At 47.6% G+C, this 25,273-nt stretch overlaps 1 protein-coding gene across 2 annotated transcripts in view; it reads left to right on the top strand.

Moving 5' to 3' along the window:
* Positions 1 to 25,273, top strand: part of WASHC5 (WASH complex subunit 5) — a 35,967-nt gene that overhangs the window by 1,758 nt on the left and 8,936 nt on the right. For both annotated transcript variants that reach the window (XM_083144834.1, XM_083144833.1), the window contains exons 2-21: positions 1,428 to 1,659; positions 4,176 to 4,321; positions 4,997 to 5,081; positions 5,539 to 5,639; positions 8,375 to 8,567; positions 8,768 to 8,920; positions 10,553 to 10,666; positions 11,054 to 11,225; positions 11,434 to 11,561; positions 15,063 to 15,192; positions 15,522 to 15,634; positions 15,805 to 15,971; positions 16,154 to 16,229; positions 17,903 to 18,013; positions 19,520 to 19,660; positions 20,640 to 20,720; positions 21,862 to 21,963; positions 22,071 to 22,250; positions 22,965 to 23,089; positions 23,869 to 24,031. In XM_083144834.1, coding sequence (XP_083000960.1) covers positions 1,474 to 1,659; positions 4,176 to 4,321; positions 4,997 to 5,081; positions 5,539 to 5,639; positions 8,375 to 8,567; positions 8,768 to 8,920; positions 10,553 to 10,666; positions 11,054 to 11,225; positions 11,434 to 11,561; positions 15,063 to 15,192; positions 15,522 to 15,634; positions 15,805 to 15,971; positions 16,154 to 16,229; positions 17,903 to 18,013; positions 19,520 to 19,660; positions 20,640 to 20,720; positions 21,862 to 21,963; positions 22,071 to 22,250; positions 22,965 to 23,089; positions 23,869 to 24,031 — 2,667 coding nt within the window. In that variant the 5' untranslated portion in view covers positions 1,428 to 1,473. The remainder of the gene's footprint in view (positions 1 to 1,427; positions 1,660 to 4,175; positions 4,322 to 4,996; positions 5,082 to 5,538; positions 5,640 to 8,374; positions 8,568 to 8,767; positions 8,921 to 10,552; positions 10,667 to 11,053; positions 11,226 to 11,433; positions 11,562 to 15,062; positions 15,193 to 15,521; positions 15,635 to 15,804; positions 15,972 to 16,153; positions 16,230 to 17,902; positions 18,014 to 19,519; positions 19,661 to 20,639; positions 20,721 to 21,861; positions 21,964 to 22,070; positions 22,251 to 22,964; positions 23,090 to 23,868; positions 24,032 to 25,273) is intronic.

Below are 25,273 nucleotides of genomic sequence, written 5' to 3'. Positions count from 1 at the left end.
CAAATCACACTACAAAGTAGTGTCCCTTATTCATGTTACGTCACACAGTACTGCTCCCTACACATTATACAACAAACTAGTAGTGCCCCTTACATGTTATGCCTTACAGTAGTACCCCTTACACATGTTGCATCACACACTAGATTTCTTTATTCACATTATTCTACACAGTAGTACCCCCTAAACACATGTTCATAGTAGTAGTGCCTGTTACACATTATTTAATGTGTATGTGGGCATATCATGTAAGGGCCACTAATACTGTGTGGCATACAGCTCCTCAGAGCACGACCATCTTCCCCCCCCCTGTTGTCAAAGCCCTCTTCTCTTTACATTTCACTCACAGCTCTCCCATACTCAAACACTCAGATACCATTTTCGTACACATACTCATCTCCATCTTTGGCCACCAGCCCCTAATAATATGTTGATCATATACTCACTACTTACATCTAATCTGTAGTGTGTATTGAATTGTGGCACACTTTTTACTTGTCTCCCTGTACTGTTCTTTTGTACGGTCCTGCAAAACACTATAATAATAATAATAATAATCCTGTTACACATTATGCAACACAGTATTAATGGCCCTTAAATTATATGCCCACACACAGTAGTAGTGGCCCTTACACATTATGCCCATGCGGTCCTTACACATTTTGCCCACAAAGTAGTAGTGTCCCTTGAACATTGTGCCCGCAAAGTAGTAGTGCACCTATAATACCCCCATATTAGTAATGCTCCATAGATGTTATGCCCCCCACAGTAGTAGTGCCCATTACCCATTATGCCCATGCAGGAATAGTGCTCCTTAGATGTTATGTCCCCACAGCAGTAGTGCCCCTTACACTTTATGCACAACAGTAGTAGTGCCCCTTACGCATTATGCTCTTCAGTAGTACTCTTCTACATGTTACATCACAAACTAGAGCCCCTATTCACATTACGCTACACAGAAGTACCCCTTAAACACATTACGCACTCAGCAGTAGTGCTCTTTACACATTATTCCCGCACAGTACTACCCCTGATATGTGTAAAGCTATATAGCTGCCCCCATACATATAACATTATACAGCTTCCCCCCTGTCCATATAGAAATCCCCCCCCCCCCATGTGCACCGCTCGAGTGCACCAACAGTAGGGATTCTGGCAGCTGCAGTGTGTATGATGGCTTCCCCCCCAAGTGAATCCGGCCCTGTCCACATGCATCACCCTAGTTACAGCCCTGTCGTAATCCTGTTATCCACATTTAGTTCTGTGCATGCAGGGCACAATCTTTTATGGCCGATGGGTTTAATTCAACATCATTCTCTTAGTGTATAGATGAGGATCAAATTAATTCATTATTACTGTTTCATTTTTTTTTTTTTTATCGCTCCTAGATTATTGTAGTCATTTCTGTGTATGTTGAATCCCTCACACAGGTTTTCCTATCCAGATGGGTGGTCCAGCTACAGAAAGTGAATAAACATGGTTGACTTTCTGGCAGAGAACAACCTTTGCGGGCAAGCCATCCTGCGCATTGTCTCTCGGGGGAATGCTATTATTGCTGAGCTGCTGAGACTCTCTGAGTTTGTGCCTGCTGTCTTCAGACTTAAGGATAAAGCCGACCAGCAGAAATATGGCGAGATCATATATGACTTCAGTTACTTCAAGGTAAGCGAGTAAGTGATCTGGCTCCTACAGATGTGACCTCATACGGCATTGCAGCAAGGATGTCGCGGCATTTTGGGGAGGTTCTGTTTGCACGCTCCAGCTATGTTATTAAAGTAAATGGGAGCCGGTGTGCACATTCACGCCCGCCTCCGATTTACTTCAATGGTACCCGGCAGCAATGTGAATGAGCAAGGCAGGCCACTCTGCATTCGCTCCACAGTCCTGTGACAATGAACAGCAACAATGCAGTGGGACACCTCTGTATGTATTATTTTAATCTATTGCTGACCTTTATCTTCGATATAGCAAAACGCACGTCGGCGTTAAGCTGTGCATTACTATGTACAGAAATATGAATGACCAGGTGTAGCGCAGTTTAAAATGTGGGGATAGCCCTACAAGGACTAGATTTCATATTAAACTCTGTTGGCGCGTGGGTGTAAAATCGACTGAGTATTGTACCACTTGTACTAGTTACACTTCCGTTATTCCGCGCAGCGGTGTTTCTGTGCAAACGGTCGTTTCTCTATGTGAGCACATTGACATCTCTGTGTGCGCAATGATGAAAGCACCTTCAGCATATGTTTACACATCTTTAAAATGGTGCCACGGCTACCGATTTCCAGCTATACCTGCGCTCCAGCCTTTACCGCTGACTTTAGACCGCTCCAATGCATTTGGTCAGCACGGACTTCGTCCTAATGCTGTAAACAGATTACAGGAACCAGGTTATAATACATACAAAGCTATCTCAGACAAGACACATCCTATATAGTATACTAGTAACATACATATATATATAGTGTTCCCGTTAGGCTGTTTTAGCGGGGTGCTGCGCCCTGCCCGATTTTTACAGGGCAAAATGCGCCCTGCCCTGCTAGCAGCGCCCCGCTAAAACAGCGTGGTGCCTGCCCGGCGATTCCCAGCGCTTCCCCGGCAGCACGGTAACTTCGGCGGTGCCGGCCCCGCCTCCTTTAGTGACGGAGCCGGCCGGGCCCGCCCCTTTTTGCGACGTCGCGGCCCGGGAACGCCCCTTTTCGTGACGTCGCTGCCCGGGACTGCCCCCCACAATTGTGACGTCGGCGGGCCCGGTCTGCCCTCCTTGCGCTGCGGCGCCCTGCCCGCCCTCATTTCCTAGAGGGAACACTAATATATTAATAGGGAGATGTTTGCTGAGCGATCTGTCAGGGCCAGTGTTCTCCGGTGAGAACAATGGCCCTGACACCAGCGATTATAGATTTATCCAGCATGCCGGATATTAATCACTGGGCATTAGCAACAATTAATATCGCTAAGCCCCTATACACACAGAGCGATGTAGAAAATTTTAGAAAATGCCCGTAAATCGCTATGTGTATAGGCCCCATTACTTCTATAATCTATAAACTCAGGGTAGGGGGAACGTTAATCCCGGGGCCTGTTTGATGTACACTTCTCTGGTGTTTCTGTAGTTGGCTGATGAGAACAATGATGGACTGTTAGTAAGTGGTAAGTGGTGTGTGGTTAGAATATGTGGACGTATTACGACCGTTATAAGAGTCGGTCCACAGCCAGTGACTGTTTATTTGTTTGTATTTTCACTAAATCCAGCATCTTAGTTCCGTCACCTATTCTAAGTATCCATCGGGTTACCTGGAGATACCATAAATCGACTGATCTGTAACTGATGCTGCAGATTCTTACACAGCCGCTTGGATTTGCAAAGCCACCGGTGGGCATCTTAATACAAATCCCAGCGTGATGTGAATTATACTTGCACAGTATTAATGTAGATCCCGAATCAGACTCCCAGTGTTTTCTAGTGCAACTTTATGCTTCTCTCCTATCTGCACAGAAAATAGTTTCTTCTACCTTGTGTAAGTGCTGGAGATTGTGTCAGCTGAGGTGGATGCTTATGGGCATATTGGCCGGCCATTGCCCAGTGTGCGGCCACACCCTACAGAATTCTAATCCAATTACATTGGATGTGATCCCGCAGTAAGGAAAACTATTCCGACTCGCATCAGCACATAAGTGATGCTGGTGACGCGATAAGGAGGAGCCTGTGCCCAGTATCTACAGCGCTCTGCCTGGATCCATGCAGCTCTCAGTGTGTGGCTAAACCGCTAAGTACCCAATCAGATTGCAGAGTAACCAGCGTTCTAGGGCGGGGCTTAGATTACAGCACATATCAGCATCTGATTTATACTCTATGCATGTTTCATATACTGTATCTGTTGCCAGAGCCCATAACTGGGAATGCAGAACTCAGGGGCACGATGTACTGCTGTGTACATCAGCTATGGCGCCTTTCTCTGCAGACGGTAATAGCTTGGGTCACTGCCTGGTACAGTGTTAATCAGTTCTGCTGTTAGTCTCCTCCATCCAATCATCCACCTTCCTTCCCTCTACCCAGAGCATTAATGGAAATGATTTGCTGTGATGTATCCTCACTGGCGACAGAGAGAGCGACCGCCGCCAGGGAACTTGGCTGATACTAGGACCCGCACAGTGTAACATAGTGTTTGTCTCCACAGGGACCTGAGAACTGGGAGGGGAGGCTGGAGGCCAAACCGGAGCTTCAGGATCTGGACGAGGAATTCCGGGAAAACAACATAGAGATCCTGACCAGGTTTTACTTGGCCTTTGAGAGTGTCCACAAATACATTACGGATATCATTAGGTATGCGAGTTCTACGTCCTGCAGGGCTGTGTGTCTGCTTACAAATGGGGGACTAGGGATACATCTACTAAAGCTTCTAAGAAGGATAAGAGGTGCACATAACAACTAATCAGATTATGTCTATCATTTTCTAGGCTGCAATTGAGGAATGATATACAAAATCTGATTGGTTGCCATGGGCAACATCACCTCTTTTCATTTTTTAGAAGCTTTAGTAAATGTACCCCTAGATCTTGATGAAAGCACCAGTCCTGCTAGCTGTCAAGGGAGGGAAGGGGCTGGAGTAGGGCAACGCTCAGCTGGATGTTCAAACCCCCCCCCCCCCTATCATCTCAGTCTCTTAGGGGGGTATTCAATCCTGGGTCACGACTGTCGATCCGTCACGACAGCCGGGAGCCTGGCCCGTTTTCGATTTGCTCAACTGCATATCACCAGCTGGGATTCAATGTTCCGCCCGGTGATCGGCGAAGAGGGGGCGTGTCCACGTAAACGGCCGTGGATTGGTGACAATTCTGGCTGCTGCCCTTGAGTGGTGATATTGCTGTGGCAGGACGAACCTGTCCTGCCCCAGCAAATCCCACCACTCAAGGGGTTAACATTTCAAACAAAAGTTACATTTTACAATCTAAATATAAAAGGCTGAATATACTTTATACTTCTAAAACATTTTTCTAGGTACCTGGAAGATCTGAACGAAGGCATTTATATCCAGCAAACCTTGGAAACCGTACTTCTCAATGAGGATGGGAAGCAGCTGCTGGTGAGTGATGGCGAGATGTATGTTCATACTGCATGTGTAATATAGAATATACATAGTGTTCATTCTAGCACCCGCCATCTTTGAAAGCACATGCAGTTCCTCTTCCCTGCCTGGGGTGTCGCTGTCTGCTGTGGTGTTTCTAGCACATGTCTGGTTTGCATATCAGTGCTGATACAGACCGCACTGTGCTAGAAGCACTACAGCAGACAGCGACACCCCAGGCAGGGAAGAGGAACTGCATGTGTTTTCAAAGATGGCGGGTGCTAGAATGAACACGAATACATATATATATATCCTTATGTGGCTATTCCTTTATCTCTCATGACGGCTCCTTTCTTGCGCCGTAACTCGCAGGGTCAGATTCTCCCGTAGCTATTATATGGCTTGTTCTGTACGATAAATATTAATAGGAAATGAAAGGGTGAAATAACGTCTCTCTCGCGGTCTCTCTGGTCAGTGTGAAGCTTTGTACCTGTACGGGGTGATGCTGCTGGTCATCGATCAGAAGATTGAGGGCGAGGTGCGGGAGAGAATGCTGGTCTCGTACTACAGATACAGGTATATCTCACAGCATGCAAACACCTGCATTATAGATCAAGGTTCCTCAGCCTTGTCATGGCCATTACCATAGAGTGACTATGGGAACAGTTCACGTACAGTAACCATAAATGTCTTGGCTTAAGGCCCCCATACACTAGCCGATTTTGGTCCGATTTCGGCCAGATCAGTCGGATCTGGTCGAAATCGGACCAAAATCGGCTTGTTTTGATGTCCCCTCAGATCCGATGCGCGGTCCCGTGCGCATCGGATCTGCGTCGGGTAGTCGGACCTGCTGCACGTCCGACCACCCGACTTGGGACCTAGTGGGGTGGCGCGGCGGTGGAGGGAGCAGGGGGGGCTGGGGACACTGCGGGGGACACAGGCGGCATAGAGCCAGGCAGGGGGAGCCGGGAGCTGTCAGTACTGAATAACAAAAAAAAGCCCATACAATGAATGGGCGGCCTGTGATTGGCTGAGCGCTCTCTCAGCCAGTCAGCAATTGGCTGAGAGAGCGCTCAGCCAATCACAGGCTGCCCATTCATTGTATAGGCTTTTTTTTCTAGCACTGACAGCTCCCGGCTCCCTCTGCCCGGCTCTATGCCGCCTGTGTCCCCCGCAGCGTCCCCAGCGTCCCCTGCTCCCACCAGCAGCCCTGCTCTGTAGCCCCCCCCCCTGCTCCCCGGGTTTTTTACTTGTGATAAATCGAGACGATTTATCACATGTAAAAAATGGCACATCAAGTGCCAATCTAATCAAGCTCCCCCGGGGAGCAGCCGGGGAAGCTCAGGGGGAAGTCAGGGGCGACTTGTCCTAAGGACAAGTCGCCCTAGTGTATGGGGGCCTTTACTGTCAGAGCCCTGCTGGCTTATCCACTGTGGAAATAATGGGGCAGATGTATTAAGCCTGGCGGAGAGATAAAGTGGAAGGAGATAACGCACCAGCCAATCAACTCCTAATGGGCCCCATACATCAGCAATCACAATTTATTGATTTCCAGATACAGGGATTTTTTGGCCAGATAAATGGATTTTACAATCTATCTGACTTTGCCCACACATTACAGATTTATTTCAGTGATCGGCAGATTTTTCCATCTAAAGATTGCATCTTCATATCTGGAAATTGCCTAATCTATTGTCATTTCAGCTGTTCATAATGTAAATAGATGAAGAAGATGAATTGGGAATGGCCACACATATAAAAAAGATCTGCAGATAATACCAGATTATTAAACATGTTTAAAAACCTGATTAAGCAATCGATTGGCGATTTTTGATTGAGATTGCCAAAAGGGGGAGCCCACACATCTAAAATTAATTGTGGCAATCATCTCCATATTTGAAAATTGTCACAATTAATTGCTGATGTATGGGGCCCTTAACTGTCATATTTCAAACACAGCTGATTGGCTTGTTCGTTATCTCCTTCCACTTTATCTCCACTTTATATCCAGTTTATCTCCTCCCCAGGCTTAATACATCTGCCCCTATGTGTCCATATGCTCATTTGACATTTCCTGGTGATGGTTTATGTGACCTCAGTGTGGCTGCTGGTAATATTCATTGGCCCATATCTTGGCATAATGGTGCTAGTAGGTAACCTGGAAATTGGCTCCAGTGCAGCTTCAAACTGCACCTTGTTATAGGCTGAGCCGCCACGTGTGGGGTAGTCCCAGCCAATGGGAGGTAGCAGGGGGTGTCTGAGTAGCGGGAGGGTCTCTGAGAACCGCAGCCAGGAAGTAGCAGCCAACCGCAGCGCATAGCGTGACACCGCTGGAGAAGAGCCCTGCACAGAGATTGGTCAATGACTTCCAGACACTGCCCATCCGGGATAACTATGATTCCAGATGGTTTGTATCCCTACAAAGCTATGTAGGTGGTACTCAAGCTCAGTGGTATGTGTACCATCGGTTGAGAACCACTGCTATAGATCATGTACTTGGGTCTGTATGCAAGGTAAGACCCTGTTCTAAAATCAACATCTAGATTTAAAATATTAAGACTAGACTAGACGGGCATTCTAGGCCAGAGTGTGTTCTACGTCAGTTACTTCGGGGTATACTGGCTGGAAAGTGGGCATTCGCATATACACCTATGCAGAGTTGGGTGCTTCTGCCAGTTACACCCCACTGCTCCGGGACATGGGGTGTTCTGACTTGGGCCAAGTACAAGACTTGTTTGCACAATAGAGAACAGATGCAGACCGAGACACAGGCTTATATGTGTTCCTGAGAGCCAAGTGATCTTCTGCTAGTCAAGGACAGTTATAAGTAGCGGATGATGGGCGCCACTAATGCTGAACACGTTGTGATGAATGATTGCTGCTCAGGCATACAGTACACTACTCTTTATGTATGTGGGATTGAGCAAACATCTGCCTGTCTTTCCCTCATATGGGAGATGTGGCATCAGTTGTGGATCCAGAAGACAATGGCAGGGGAACCACAGTATGGGAAGGGTAGTAGCGGCAATAGGTTTCCCCCATGAGCTACATGCCTCATTATCACAATGGGGGCACAGGGTACACAGAATAAACAAGGCAATGATGATTACCTGCTTGCCATGCCGTGGGTCTTGTCTCCGAGTCAGTGTCCACATCATCCTGGTGGCCGTTCCAAGCGACTGTAACCGGCTGGCTCCTCTCCGTAGTCTGTGCGCCTTGGCTGAAGCATATGAGATATACCTCACAGCACCCTCCTCCCTCCATCCCTTTCAATGTCCGCATATATCTATCAGCTGTTCTTGGTTCTCCAGTGCAGCCAGATCTTCTGGCGACTCCAACATGGATGACATCTGCAAGCTGCTGCGGAGCACAGGCTACTCCAGCCAGCCAGGGTCCAAGCGTCCTCCAAACTACCCTGACACCTACTTCAGCCGTGTGCCCATCAGCGAGACCTTCGTCAGCATGGTGATTGCCAGACTGAGATCTGATGATATTTATAATCAGGTGAGATCATTGCCTAGAAGCACAGTCAGTCACCGGACCTTCCTCCCTCTCCCTCTTATCCTAATGTCCTACCTGCTTACAGGAACAGGCGTAACGTACGGTTCTCTGGTCCTGAGTCATTGTATGGACACCGCTGGCTGAGCGGTCACATTTATTTGTCTTTTGGTCATTTGATATCATTTTGTGAAACTGTTGTTTAGGTGTCAGCATATCCCTTACCCGAGCACCGGAGCACCGCTCTCGCCACGCAAGCTGCCATGCTGTACGTGATCCTCTACTTCCACCCCTCCACCCTGCATACCCACCAAGCCAAGATGAGGGAGATAGTGGATAAATATTTCCCTGATAACTGGGTGAGTTGATGGTGGCCATTCTTAATACGATATTGTGTCCATGAAGCAGGTCAGGTTTCCAGGCCCGCGTTACCGGAATCCATGTCTTCTATTTCCTATAAACATTAGAATTCACTGCTTCTGATAAGCCATTTGTATGGATAGGGCTGACACGGTGCAGACTGGGAACATGGGGCAGTGGGTTAGGATGAGAGCAGGAAGGCTTGGATAAAGAAGTGGGTCTTGAGATGTCATCTGAAGCTTTGTGTAGAGGCAGAGAATCTGATCAGGGAGAGTGTTCCAGGGGTTAGGAGCACCACAGGCAATATCTTGGGGGAGTGAGAGGAAGAACATTTTGGGAGGAGGCTGGCAGCTAGTGAAACTACATTTTCTTTCACACATACAGAAACACAGAGGCAATCACACATACAGAGACACAGAGGCAATCACAAGGTAGCAGACTAGCTTTCAAAGCATTGGTACTTGTGTACTTTCACGGCTCCCATCGCATGCGATGGGATGCGATTTTTGCAGTTTTTAAGCATTTTTTTTAAATCGCATGCAATCGCATGCTATTTTTAACAGAAATGCATCCAAATGCATTGAAATTAGTATCAAACATGTTCAATGGCCCCCAAATGTCATTTTTCAGGGCTGTACCACCCCCACTATCAACGCGAACCCGAAGCGTGGTGAGCGGCGGCGGTACGCGTCCTACGACCTTTTCATACCCCCACTATCCACGTCGGCGTGGAGTTGAGAATAGAAAGTGTGGCGAGGGGACGCGGACACCTGTGAAGCCCGCGAGGGGACGCGTATACCTGTGAAGGTATCCATGTCCCCTCGCGGAGCTCGCTGCGCTCGCCATGCCGACGTGGATAGTGGGGGTATGAAAAGGTCGTAGGACGCGTACCGCTGCGCTCGCCACGCTTCGGGTTCGCGTTGATAGTGGGGGTTGTACAGCCTCAAAAATTACATTTGGGGTCCATTGAACATGTCTGATAGTAATTTCAATGCATTTGGATGCATTTCTGTTAAAAATCGCATGCGATGCGATTTTTTACTATGCGATGGACATCGTGGGAGCCGTGATTGTACAAAAAAGTACCAAAGCATTTGCTTTGAGCAGACTTAGTGGCATATATTCAATGCCGTGGGCGAGCGGTGACTGCGAGCAGGACTTTTTGCTCGCAGTCACCGCTCACCCTGTCAGTATTCAACTGACCCCCCTCATTCGCAAATTCCCCCTCGCTCCGTTTTTTGAGCGAGGGGGAATTTGCGAATGTGCCTCCAAAAGCTGCGAGAGCCGAGGCTAATTACAGCGAGTTTGCTGCACTAGCCGCGGCTCTCGCAGTTTAGGGGAATCCTCGCAGTTTTGTGACTGCGAGGATTCCCCCGGAACGTTGAATAGTGCGAGCGGCCGGCGCGGGGGTTAAACTGCGAGGATCACTGGTTTTCTGTGATCCTCGCAGTTTAACCCCCTCGCCGGCCGCTCACACCGGCATTGAATACTGGCCAGTGTGTATGTGTATGTGTGTGTATGTATGTGTATATATATATATCTCTCTATCCACGATGTAGGAACACACCTGACATGACAGATTGTTGGTGGCCTCTCACAGACTCATTGTAATGTCTTGGTTTCCCCATTAGGTGATTAGTATTTACATGGGGATCACAGTAAACCTTATGGAGGCCTGGGACCCTTACAAAGCTGCCAAGACTGCTCTGAACTACACGCTGGACCTGCCCAACATCAAGGAGCAGGTAAGGCGGATGGTCCGCCATTCTCATTGCTCAATGGGTCCCCTGACATGGGTGGTCAGTGCTCTCACTGTATGATAAAACACCAGGTCCAGAGGAGCGGAGTACGGAGGACAGTGCGATAGTCCTCCCCTTCCTGATAACTCAGTGTGCTGATCAGGAATAGAGCCGGTGTCGGCAGATCAGTGGTGAGAGCGTGCCAGATCCTGGTGCACCGGCTGTAATATATGACCACCGTAGCTAATGACCGAAATCCTACTGTCCAGACTGTTACTACAATATTGAATAAGCCCATACAGTAGTCACAGCTACAGTGTGCAGGTGACTGGTCCACTCGGAAATGTTGGCAAATATGTTTTAATTTTTGTTTGTTTACTTTTTCCGTAACAGGCCTCCAGGTATGCTGCCATCGTTGAACGCCTGCACCCCCAGGTCCAGCAGTTCCTAAAGGAGGGATTCCTGAGAGAGGAGTTTGTACTGGACAACATTCCCAAACTGCTAAACTGCCTGCGGGACTGCAACGTCGCCATCCGGTGGCTGATGCTTCATACTGCAGATTCAGGTAAGTCCTGCACAGACCACAGCCTCCTCCAGCAGACAGCCGCACATCTGTCGGGTATTCAGCCGCATTTGATTTGTGAATAAAAAAAGGTATATGCAGAAAAATATTACTTTTAAGTTAAAAATAAATCCATTTAGATTTTACGACCATGATAGGTGTTACTAGTTTCTGGCATTTGAAACCTGTTGTAAACAATCTTTTATTCCAGCCTACGACCAAAACAACAAGCGTCTTCGCCAAGTGAAAGACCAAGTCCTGGCGGAATCCAAGTACAACTCCAAGGTCTTGTTCCAGCTGCTGCTGGACACGGCACAGTTTGAGTTCATTCTGAAAGAGGTAACTCCGCCCATTCCTCAATTTGTGGTTACTGTGATGGGAAAACTGTTGCTTTTACCGTTTATATTTTTACTAGGCCTCAACTTAAAGATGTGTCCACATACATCAAGCCCCGAAATGCCTGGCGGAAGTGAGACAGCAGTTCTGCTAACGTTGGGTGTTTTTTTTTTTTTGCTGAAATTGTGCCTTCATTGTATCGCTAATCGGGACGCACAAGCACATTCTGCTGATTAAACCGACATACGTAATGCATATATTGTGTGCGTGACCGCGGCTGAAATAATTATAGAGTCTTCCAGGAAGACACTGTCGCATAGCATTTCATATGCAGATACAGCCATGATCGCACACAGAATATATGCATGCTGCTTATTATTTTACTCAGCAGACGCTGCTTGTGCATCCTATTTGCGTGATGAGAATAAGTTGCGTTTTAAAAGGGAAAGCCGCACAAAAAGAAGCTTGGCGCTGCCGAGTCACACCACAGCATTGCGCAACTAGAAGGGATGTTTAATGTGTCTGCTGCCTGGATAGAGGAGGACACATCTGTATTACAGTGTACTAGATGGAATGTGGACAAAATGCTTTTAACTGGTAGGCCAGCTACACCCTAGAATGATGTGTAGCTGGCCGACCAGATCGGCAATGGGACCCTGCATCGATGAGTGCATAGACGCGTGCAGTATGCAGGGTGTGACAGTGCGGTCTAACGTGCAGCATGTCATTGTTAGCGACATCTTCTGTTTGACACAGCAGCAGGGCCAACCACAAGATGTTACCTGTGACCACAGAAATGCGCAAATCGGACATACACACTGAGCAATATGCCGGATTCGTCATTCCTGTTTGCCCAAAGACGAAATATCGGGCCGATATCGAGGTAGTTTACCCATCCTTACCACACTGTGTGATCGCTGAGATTTCAAATTCCATACTTGAAAGATGAGAACACTTTGTTTGTTTTTTGAGGGCTTTGTGAAAAATGTTATTTTTTGGTACTTATGTAGTAACTGGGCTGCCGATTTTGAAATCGGGTCCATCGCATCGCACCCGACCAAATCGCATGCGATGCGATGCGATGGACCCGATTTTTCCATAGGATTCAATGTTAAAATGGACTGAGTCCATTTTAACATGGAATTCAATGGGAAAAAGGGGTCCTTTTCATACCCCTACTATCCAAGTGGGCATGGAGTTGGATATAAACCTGTGGCGAGCGTAGCGAGCCACCGAGCCCGAAGCGTGGCGAGCGTAGCGAGCCCCGCGAGGGGACACAGAATACCGTCCCCTCGCGGGGCTCGCTTCGCTCGCCACGCTTCGGGCTCGGTGGCTCGCTACGCTCGCCACAGGTTTATATCCAACTCCATGCCCACTTGGATAGTAGGGGTATGAAAAGGACCCCTTTTTCCCATTGAATTTCATGTTAAAATGGACTCAGTCCATTTTAACATTGAATCCTATGGAAAAATCGGGTCATCGCATCGCATCGCATCTGATTGTATGCCTTAACTTAAGGCATACAATCAAAAAATCGGCAGCCCAGATACTACATAAGTACCTATTTTTTTTTGCAAATATAATTGCTAGCCTATCTGTAACTGTTTCCTATATACAGTTTTCTACCGGAGATTGGGGAGCCCTTCGCTTTCCTGCCATCTACTGTGTCCTCTGCGCATGGCGGCCCCTCTCTCCTGGGTTACAGCACCATTGTCCATTGTGTGTAGCACAAGCTGCTTCCACCAAGTTGCTATAGGGAGAGAACCGATGGAAAACTCAATCACTAAAATATCTACATGAGCCACAAGGAAATAGTCGCACTCAGTGGCCCAGTGCCCTGGTGTGGCCGACAGAAATGATCATTAACCGCAACCATAAATGGGTGCGCACTGGGTGGGATATGGATAGTGTGGCGAGGGCCCTGCTCGTCAGAACTTACAGACTTAAAAGGTGGGGTTATAATTGGGAGAGTTACTGGGAATAAGGTGCTGATAATGTGACTATTGTAGATGGCCTTAGACGGGGGTCCCGTCATGTCCTTCTCACCGGAGTGTATCTGCCACTACAGGTTAGGTAAGTACTACATAAGTCATGATAGTATGTCCCATACATTTACAGGTAGGACAGGGATTATGTATTTGCTGTAATAGTGTTAACATCACGGACGGTGTAATGGTTAGCATTGCTGCCTCACAACGCTGAGGTTATGGGTTCTATTCCCACCATGGCTCTAACTACGCTCGCCACAGGTTTATATCCAACTCCATGCCCACTTGGATAGTAGGGGTATGAAAAGGACCCCTTTTTCCCATTGAATTTCATGTTAAAATGGACTCAGTCCATTTTAACATTGAATCCTATGGAAAAATCGGGTCATCGCATCGCATCGCATCTGATTGTATGCCTTAACTTAAGGCATACAATCAAAAAATCGGCAGCCCAGATACTACATAAGTACCTATTTTTTTTTGCAAATATAATTGCTAGCCTATCTGTAACTGTTTCCTATATACAGTTTTCTACCGGAGATTGGGGAGCCCTTCGCTTTCCTGCCATCTACTGTGTCCTCTGCGCATGGCGGCCCCTCTCTCCTGGGTTACAGCACCATTGTCCATTGTGTGTAGCACAAGCTGCTTCCACCAAGTTGCTATAGGGAGAGAACCGATGGAAAACTCAATCACTAAAATATCTACATGAGCCACAAGGAAATAGTCGCACTCAGTGGCCCAGTGCCCTGGTGTGGCCGACAGAAATGATCATTAACCGCAACCATAAATGGGTGCGCACTGGGTGGGATATGGATAGTGTGGCGAGGGCCCTGCTCGTCAGAACTTACAGACTTAAAAGGTGGGGTTATAATTGGGAGAGTTACTGGGAATAAGGTGCTGATAATGTGACTATTGTAGATGGCCTTAGACGGGGGTCCCGTCATGTCCTTCTCACCGGAGTGTATCTGCCACTACAGGTTAGGTAAGTACTACATAAGTCATGATAGTATGTCCCATACATTTACAGGTAGGACAGGGATTATGTATTTGCTGTAATAGTGTTAACATCACGGACGGTGTAATGGTTAGCATTGCTGCCTCACAACGCTGAGGTTATGGGTTCTATTCCCACCATGGCTCTAACTGTGCAGAGTTTGTATATTCTCCCCATACTTGCGTGGGCTTCCTCCGGGTACTCCGGTTTCCTCCCACAATCCAAAAATATACTGGTAGGCCAATTGGCTCCAAACAAAAATTAAACCTAGAATGTCTGTGTGCATGTACATGTGGTAGGGAATATAGATTGTAAGCTCCACTGGGGCAGGGACTGGTGTGAGTGTTCAACTATACTCTCGGAATATGTGTATGCTTTAAAAATAATTATTAATAATTAAAAATCCATATCACTACCGACACAGATGGTGACACTGATACTGATGGAACAGACTGCCCTAACAATAACCCTGATGATGTGATCTGAACACGACGCGTCTTCTCATTATACATTTCCTTTCAGATGTTTAAGCAGATGCTGTCGGAGAAACAAACCAAGTGGGAGAAGTATAAGACGGAGGGCTCGGAACGTATGACGGAGCTTGCAGATGTCTTCTCTGGGGTGAAACCTCTCACTAGAGTGGAGAAAAATGGTGAGATGACATTACATAGCCTGTGCTACTTGTCTTGTGAGCCTGAGGTTTCTCATCAGGGTCCTAGTGCCTGCTTTCATTCCTTTATATATGCTGTATCCTAGTTTGCTCTCTAAAAATAATCCTATATAATAAAACTCCTCACCTCTGTGTAAATTCAAGTGTTGCGGGTACTAGATGGTGCCCGATGGAGCAACTAAAGTATTGCTCCATTCAGACATGCACAGCCGCCGGCGCTGACATTTATGTTATAATGGAATGATCATGAGTTTAATGTATATTTTAACCAATTTCTATGTACCCTGCTCTGATGTTGTGTTCCTCTGCAGAGAACCTGCAGGCCTGGTTCCGGGAGATTTCCAAACAGATACAGTCTTTAAACTACGAAGACTCCACTGCTGCCGGGAGGAAAACCGTGCAGCTCATACAGGCCCTGGAAGAGGTTCGGCTCCCTTCTATTTCCAATCATTGCTTCTAGCTGTAGTGGCCGGACGCAGAACCTTTCCAGTCAGTCCTCTTGTAGCTTGGTGTCCTTTAATTGGGCAACCTTTTCCTATGTACTGTACTATGTAACCAGCTACAGCATATTCTTGCCTATATGTATCCCTGCAGGTCCAGGAGTTCCACCAGCTGGAGAGTAACCTTCAGGTGTGCCAGTTCCTGGCTGATACAAGGAAGTTCCTGCATCAGATGATTCGTACAATCAACATCAAAGAGGAGGGACTAATCACCATGCAGATAGTGGGGGACCTGTCCTACGCCTGGCAGCTGATTGATAGGTAACGGCTCCTGTACCAGATTACTCATCCCCACCGTTCCCCTTCCATCTCTGCCGCTGGAGCGTTTGCTTATGTAATCAGGAAAGTGTCTGCTAGAATCTGTAATGAGAGCAATCTTCCTGCTGATCCATTACTGTGTGTGCGTCTGGTGCGGAGTGTAATAATATCTGCTTTGTTTCCAGCTACACGTGTATCATGCAGGAGAGTATAAGAATCAGTCCCACCATGGTCACCAAACTTAGAGCCACGTTTCTAAAGGTGAGCATTTGGCAAGTCACGTTCGTCCTGCTACTTGCGTACATGTTACATGTCAGACTAAAGACAGGTCACCATCCATATACAGTCACCCTACACCAGATTGCAACTCAAGATCTCAAGAACACCACCTACTCCATAGTACTATAATGGTAGTGTGGCTCCATCAGGACGGCCTCTGTTACAGTTACGCCCCCCCCTACCAGCCCCAACCGCCACCCCTGTGCCAACTAGTAAATCCACAGCGGGTTCCCTAGCATCTCTCTGCTTGCTGCACTCTCTGGGGCAGATTTATTAAGCTCGGTGAAGTGATAAAGTGTCTGGTGATAAAACCGTCCAATCAGCTCCTAACTGTCATTTTTAAAACCAAGCCTGTAACTTCGCAGTTAGGAACTGATTGGCCGGTGAGAAAAAACAGACACTTTATCACTTCACCGAGCTTAATAAATCGACCCCTCTGTATCCAGGATAATTGCATTGTGCTTTCCTCTAGTAGAGCAGGGGTGCTGCTATTGGTGGGATTACCTGGAGATCCATTGTACGATCTTTACCCGCTTGGTGGGAGTATTTCTTAATAAGATATTGTATAGAGACATTGTATCTATTATACCAAGTGCCTGAGAAGTGTTCCTCCTAATGGGATTCATCCAGACTATTAACACAAGGGGGCGGGTTTATGGCGGTACGAGTCCGGCACCCATACGGGATGATGGCCGAACGCAGAGATTTTTTTTAAAGGGGCAATCATTCACAAGGTATGGCTTTGTCTTGTAAATGGCTTATATAATTGTCCTCCTCGCTGTCTGCGTCTGTTCCGTCGCCCACTTCATGGTTTAGCAGAGCTCCTCACAGTGACATTAGATGCTCTCCCTGATCATGTTGGTGTGTGAAATTATTGCCTATCGCCAGACATTATTTACATAACTTTTTAGTTATGTTTCTGTGGTTATGAGAAACCTCTAGATAAGTCCTGTACCCATTGCTGGGCTATTGCAATATGGAAGCCTAGCTCCCAACATGACCCATTTTAGGAGGGACAAAACGCGGTTTCTAGGCTTCCCTGTTATAATTGCAATCACCTGTGTTGGACCAGTTAATAAGAAAGGTGTTGAGGTGGCAGCAATCCTAAATTAAGATTAAAGTCCAGGAACAGAGCATTTCATCCCTCCTGGAATGGGTCATGTTAGGACCCAGCTTTTCAAACTCGGTCCTCAGGACCCCTCACAGTGCAGGTCTCCTCACAGAGGGGCAGATTTATTAAGCTCGTTGAAGTGATAAAGTGTCTGATTTTTATCACCGGGCCAATCAGTTCCTACCTGTCATTTTTTAAACCATGCCTGTAACTTCACAGTTAGAAGCTGATTGGCCGGTAATAAAAAACAATCTGCTTCTAAATGAAGTTACAGGCATGGTTTAAAAAACGACAGGTAGGAACTGATCGGCCCGGTGATAAAAACCAGACACTTTATCACTTCACCGAGCTTAATTAATATACCCCTGAATCACAAGTGAAATAATTAGCTCCACCTGTGAATCTTTTAAAATATGTCAATGAGTAATGAGTGCAGCTGCCGGGTGACCAGATAAAACGAGAACGGTACAGTGTGTAGCTTCTTGTAGTGATATTTTCAGCAAAAATCCAGTCATCTCATAACAATAGTGTGTTTTTATTGTAGCTGGCATCTGCCCTGGACTTGCCCTTACTGCGGATCAACCAGGCAAACAGCTCTGATCTCCTCAGTGTATCTCAGTATTACTCCGGGGAGCTGGTGTCCTATGTCAGGAAGGTAGGTGACGCTCTAGCCTACATACTGACGGTGTCCGTGTTTATATCAGGGTTGCCGACCCTCCCGAAATTTCCGGGAGTCTCCCGAAAATCGGGGCTCCCTCCCGGGCCCCCGGAAGGGTGGGCAACCCTCCCGGATTCAGAGGGGACCCCCGCTGTCCCCCGGATCGCGGCATTAAAATGCCGCAATCCTCGGGTCTCAGAGGAGGGGGCGGAGCTAAAATGACACAATCGCGTCATTTTAGCCCCGCCCCCTCCACGGAGATCACTGAATTTGCTGGTTTACCAGCATGGGGCGGGGCTTAGTGATGTCACGTGTAAGCCCCGCCCCCTGAGCGGGTACTGAATCTCTCCTCCCCGGGCTTCTCCCGGAGAGGAGAATGAGTAAGTCGGCAACCCTGGTTTATATATACTAACGTTTTGTGATTGCAGTGATCTGTGTCTTCATGCAGCTTTTACTCAGGAAGTAAGAAGTGCACCATCAATCTCTTTCCCCCATTCTATGTTTATCTCCAGACTTATCCCCCACATCTCTGGACTTTGAGCAGCTTCTGGCCAGCAAGCATAGCCGCTGACACTGGTCTCTCCTCCATTACAAACCTGTCCGTCCCTGATGCAGGACACTTGCTGTGTACTGTGTAATTAACATACTACCTCCGCTGTGCTGCCTGCGCTGCGCTCGGTGCACTGAACGAAGCACATGTTTCTTCAATGGGACTATGTAAAAACCGGACCGGACTAAACTCCGGACCGCCGGACAGGACATCAAAATCTGCAGTCCAGAGCTTACAGGGTCCGGTCCGGGGGGTGTCCTGTTCGGGGGGTGTCTTGTCCGGGGGGGGGGGGGGGGGGGTCCCTGTGATAGCTATCATCAGGGACATGGGGGAGGGGAGATTACAGCCTCCCCGTGTGGTCCGGACCGTCCGGTTTTTGCTACATGCCCGGACCTTACAGGGAGGCTTTATTCTACCCCTCCTCCTCTACCTGGTGACAGGTGTCACAGGCAGAACCTCCAGACAGGACACCCCCGGACAGGACGCTACAAGCTCCAAAATGCAGAGTTTGATGTCTGGTCCAGCGGTCCGGGGGTTTTGTCCTGGTCCGGTTTTTACCCATACCCTTCTTCAATGTAGGACGCCGGCGGGCAATTCAAATTCTGCACTGGCTTTTGAGCCAATCAGAACGTGTGTACCGTTAGCCAATCAGAGTGGCTGCTGGTACATGAGCTCTGATTGGCTCACCAGTTGGTGCTGCATTTTAATTGGCTGCCGGTGTCCTGCATTTAAGAAGCCTTTGCTTCGGAACCCACTGCGTTCAGCAGGAGGGGATGAGGGAGCAGGAGTGAGGTCCTGGGCCCCAAATTCCTAGTGTCAGCTCTGATTACTGGGGTACAATAATTCTATCTCTTTTAAATGTTGCTTCAGCCCACAAAATGGCTGCCCCCACAGTGTGTTGTGTAACATTACTTGACCGAATATCAGGATTGAACGATTGTTTTTCCCCACAGGTTCTGCAGATTATTCCAGAGAGCATGTTTACATCTCTAGCTAAAATCATTAAGCTCCAGACCCATGATATAATAGAGGTTCCAACGCGCCTGGACAAGGATAAGCTGAGAGACTATGCTCAGCTGGGAGCTAGATATGAGGTGAGGAGGAGCCCGATGTGCCGGCCGCTGTATGTGTCTATGAAGGAAGGGTGTCTACTGCGCGTAGTCTCATGTACAGGACGGCGAGTGTCCTGCTCTGTATATGAAACCTTATCTAGACCTCGTCACTGTCATTGTGATGTCATGTGTGCTGCTCATTAACAGGAGCATGTCCAGAATTCAGCCCAGTGCGGATCTGTCCAGTAAAAGTGAAGCCTGCCGTTGCGTCATCCCTCTCCTGTGCTGGTCAGGCTTCTGGTGAATGTTGGATATGTTGGCGATGGCCCCTTCCGCACTAGTTGGAACATAAGTCTGATAGTGTATGGGAGCCAATGACTGTCCCAAGTTTTTTTTTTATACAAAAAAGGTGTTTTTTTTCCATACTTTGCTATCCACGTGGGCATAGAGGGAGAATATAAGCATGACGAGATGACGCGGATCACTTATACTGTGTCCATACTGACATACACACATACAAAAAACGCTGAAAAACTCATGTCAACCTTTTCCATGTCAATCTAATGATCATGTTGACCTATTTCATGTGACCTGTTGACCCTATGACCCCTATGCGTGTCAGCCTACTGGTAATAGGGAAAAGGCAATCGCTGTACTCACTGTTATATTCCTTACTCAGCGACTCGCCCATAAGTATCTGCCTCTGCTTTATCCCTTTCTTGTTTATTGTGCTGGAAGGAGGAAAAGGGAAACCAGGAAGTTATAGGGAGGAGAAACTTGTGGTTACATTGCTGCCCCCTGCAGGTGATCCGTATCCCTACAGTCCCTAAGTCTGCCCATACCATGCATACAGCATCACACATCTTTGAATAGAAATCTTTTAGGATTTTTTTTTATGATTTAGATCAACTTCACTATTTTATTCTGATGTATATAAATGTAATTCTTCTTTGCAGGTATAGATGGTACTAACAAATGTTGCTTTACCTGTCGATAACTGACCGCTGCGTTGATTCCACAGGTGGCCAGACTGACCAACGCCATTTCCATATTTACTGAAGGGATCCTAATGATGAAGACCACGCTAGTCGGAATAATCAAGGTATGAGGACAAGTATTCGGCTGAGCAGGTTAATAAGTGGTGACCCTGACAGTCAGACTGCAGCCTCCGAAATTACACTGTGACCCCACACACATCACTTGCTCTACCTTTGTCTTAGATCAAATTTGTGGAACTACACATCCCAGCATGACCTGCCATAGTATTACACGCTAATAATTAGATTTGGTGATTGGTTCCCTAGATTTATAGAAGTGATATCATGCGACGTTTTGTTCTCGTGGTGAATTGCACATTTGCTACAAGAGTAGGAAACTTTAAGTTAAACCCAATCAAACAAAGTAGCGGATATTACTGGCCAGTCTGCTGGAGATTATTTGCTAATATACTAGTACTATAATAAGTTCTAGGTTTTTAAACTGCTTCTATTCACTAGTGTTTGCCCCAGTGATTCATTTGCAACTGCATCACATTATAAACTAGAGTACTGTAGGGTTTACAATCAGATATATCGCATAAAGCTCCCCTTACAGTGACATCTGTAACACTCCCATATCGGAGGAGGTGTCAATGCATTAGAAATAGCCATCGATAGATAAGGATTCATCGATGGTCTATGGTTAACTGTCAAGTCTTTATTTGTTTTAAAAAGATACCATAGATGGCAGGCCACCAATGCCAGAGGTATCCCAATGTTGGGGACATCAGTGACTGTCCGATGTTGTAGGTCTGTGCATGTGTAGTATTCAAGCATCAGTGACTCGATGTATGGTTTTCTTGCTGATGGCTTAATATCATGGACAGTTGATGGCAGAGCCACCTATTGCCAGTGTTGAACTGGGGTACGATAAGCCCCCAGGAGAATGCAGTGTTGGCGATCCATGCTTTGGGGGTGTGGCCAACACCAGATGGGGGGGTATGACCAGCCACCATACAGTCTTGGCTAGCCATAAGAGAGCGCATGATCTGAGCCCCTTGATAAATATTGTATTAGTATTATATGCTTTATGCGCTGTAATTATGATGGAGAAAAAGCCTAATTTGCCGTGTCAGCACATGGCAAGCAGATTATCTGTGTCACTAACTGGAATGGAGGAGAAATGTCCTTCCATGGCCACCGTAGATATGAATAATCTCCTTAGTGATAAGTGATGTGAGGTGGGTAATATATGGCTGCTTCCAGGTGGACCCTAAACAGCTGCTGGAGGACGGGATCCGGAAGGAGCTGGTGAAGAGGGTGGCTCTGGCCCTACATAAAGGTCTCATCTTCAACCCTAGAGCCAAGGTACAGCCTGACGCTGAGGCCCAGTTCTGTCTGATTGTTACCTTACTGGGCAGAACCAATCTGCAAACGTCCTGCTCTTCCTCATAGCTATCTCATTGTAATTCTAGCCCAGCGAGCTGCTGCCAAAGCTGAAGGAAATGGCGGCCACGATGGATGGGTTTCACCGCTCGTTTGAGTACATCCAGGACTATGTCAGCATCTACGGCCTGAAGATCTGGCAGGAAGAAGTGTCTCGTATTGTAAACTACAACGTGGAACAGGAGTGCAATAACTTCCTGCGGACAAAGGTCTGATGTTCCCTGGGGACAGTGATATGTGTGTTACCAGCGCCCGCTGCAATGTTCTGTGGCCCAGATCACATCTGGCTCCCACTTCTATGACGTGGCTCTCTCTTCTATGACGTGGCTCTCTCCTCTATGCCGTGGCTCTCACCTCTATGCTGTGGCTCTCGCCTCTATGCCGTGGCTCTCGCCTCTATGCTGTGGCTCTCTCCTCTATGACGTGGCTCTCTCCTCTATGACGTGGCTCTCTCCTCTATGACGTGGCTCTCTCCTCTATGACGTGGCTCTCTCCTCTATGACGTGGCTCTCTCCTCTATGACGTGGCTCTCTCCTCTATGACGTGGCTCTCTCCTCTATGACGTGGCTCTCTCCTCTATGCTGTGGCTCTCTCCTCTATGACGTGGCTCTCTCCTCTATGACGTGGCTCTCTCCTCTATGACGTGGCTCTCTCCTCTATGACGTGGCTCTCTCCTCTATGACGTGGCTCTCGCCTCTATGACGTGGCTCTCGCCTCTATGACTGACTTATGTATTTCCTGTTACCCTGGTGACATCACATTGCCGGCATTGGGCTGCTATCACTGCCTGTACAGGTGTCCCTGTCTTTGCACAGTTCCCACCATGTAACCTGCAAGATAACAGGCCTAGACCTGTAGAGCTCAGTGACCTCCATAGAGTTTGTGCTTATCCACCTAACCGCTTTGCTTCTTCTTCCCATCAGATTCAGGACTGGCAAAGCATGTACCAGTCCACTCACATCCCCATCCCCAAGTTCCCTCCTGTGGATGAGTCTGTGACCTTTATTGGGCGACTTTGCCGGGAGATCCTGAGAATAACCGATCCAAAGTAAGTCCTAGATCACCCTTATAATTGTTTGACACCAAAATATCAGCCCTGGATGAGTGGAGACTGGTGGGAGGGGGTACCTGTTTTATTTGGGAGTGGTCCCCACACCCCCAGGGACTCTGTCCAGGGCCTACTTTGCCAGGGGGTGATGTTTTGGCTGGAGGAGTTTATATAAAAGTCTCCCCCGGCTGTAGCATCCCCCAGCTGGCTGTTGGAGCTTGATGTTGGTTCCAAAATATGGGGGAACCCTAGTCGTTTTGTCCCCCGTATTTTTGGAACCAGCACCGGTGCAAGAGCCTGGTGCTGGTTTGTTCCCCCATACTTGACCAGCCCAGAGAGCCCGGGGCTGGTTATGCTGACGGGGGACCCCACGCCATTTTTTTACTTTTTTGGACAGAACTAGGGATGCCAATCCCGGGGCATTTTTTCAATCCCGTTAATCTTGATTGAAATGGGTTTGGCACCCCCCCACATTGACTTACTTTTGGGGAGTGGCGGGGGGGGGGGGGGTACAGAGGCAGAATGGAGGCAGACGGCCGGTATGACGCCGAAGGTGCTTGGGTCACTGCGAGCAGCGAGAAGACTCCAGTGCTGGAGGTGCAGCAATAGCCGGGGAGCGTTGGGAACAGCCGGGCAGTCTAATCCCGGGATTGGATCATTTCTGGCTTGTTCTAAAAAATCCTATGTGCGATATGGTGCATTTTTTTGTTTGTTTTGTTTTGTAGCTGTCTAAAAAAATCGCACCCTATTACATCTCACCCAATGTCTGTACATTGCAGGGTGACGTGTTACATAGATCAGATGAACACCTGGTACGACATGAGGACCCACCAAGAAGTTACAAACAGCCATCTCTTCTCCGAGATCCAGGATTCTCTAGGAACATTTGGCTTAAATGGCCTGGACCGGTTACTGTGCTTCATGACTGTGAAAGAGCTGCAGGTAAAAGTGCTGGAGCTTTAGTTTGTTGTTGGGTGTCCTAGAGCCTCTTAAAGGTACACCAGCGCATTGGTTCCTCTATAATTATCCATTAGCTGTGTAGCGGTATTAAAGAAATCTAGAAATCAGGACATGAGGGGTAGATTTATGAAAACGTGAAGAGAGATAAAGGGGTCTATGTACTAAGCCATGGAGATAACGTGGGTGAAGATAAATTTTCAGCCAACCAAGTCCTCTCCAAGCTTACCGTATGAAAACAAGATGCTGGTGTAAGAGGTCCTGACCGGACCGCTGTACGCTGTAATGAGATGCGAGTATGGGTTTTGTACAGTAGGAAGTAGTTTGCGTTTGATTATGAAGGAGATGGGGAGGCAGGTGTAGGGATCTGCAGGGTATTGCGGCTGGAGAGGAAGATCTGTCTTGCCATACATCTTGGCAAACATTGAGCAGGGATAGATGGGTGAGGGTAACGCTCGATGATGAGAGAAGGCCACAGTAGTCACGTGTAACATTATAAAATAAGGATTTTTGTTGTATTGATTTTGTATCTACTGCATGGGGGTTATTCAGAGTTGATCGCTATTGTGTGAATTTGCAATCCTATCGATTATCGAATGACTGTACCTGTGTACGGATCCTTGAGCAAGCCAAATATAGCTACAGAAATAGTGAAAATATTTATTGGGGAGAAAAGGGACAGAGGCGAGATATTCAGCACAGCAATAGACAGACGTGTTCTCATACATATTTGCTGCAACCGCACCAAACATCCCCTCCCGGTGCGCCAGGTCTCGTGAAATATACAAGTGTCATGCATCAATCGTGAGTTACTGCTGCATTCTGACAGCAGCAGTAATGTACACACACACATTATGTAGTCAGACAGTAGCAGTAACGCACAGACAAATGTGCTACGTCAGGCAGTAGCAGTAACGCACAGACACGTGCACTACGTCAGACAGTAGCAGTAACACACAGACACCTGCGCTACGTCAGACAGTAGCAGTAACACACAGACACCTGCACTATGTCAGACAGTAGCAGTAACACACAGACACGTGCACTATGTCAGGCAGTAGCAGTAACGCACAGACACGTGCACTATGTCAGACAGTAGCAGTAACGCACAGACACCTGCTCTACATCAGACAGTAGCAGTAACACACAGACACGTGCACTATGTCAGACAGTAGCAGTAACACACAGACACGTGCGCTACGTCAGGCAGTAGCAGTAACACACAGA

Source organism: Crinia signifera, chromosome 5 (assembly GCF_055691185.1).
Source record: "Crinia signifera chromosome 5, ASM5569118v1, whole genome shotgun sequence".
NCBI classification, from domain to species: domain Eukaryota; kingdom Metazoa; phylum Chordata; class Amphibia; order Anura; family Myobatrachidae; genus Crinia; species Crinia signifera.
This window is presented reverse-complemented; position numbering and strand designations above follow the sequence as displayed.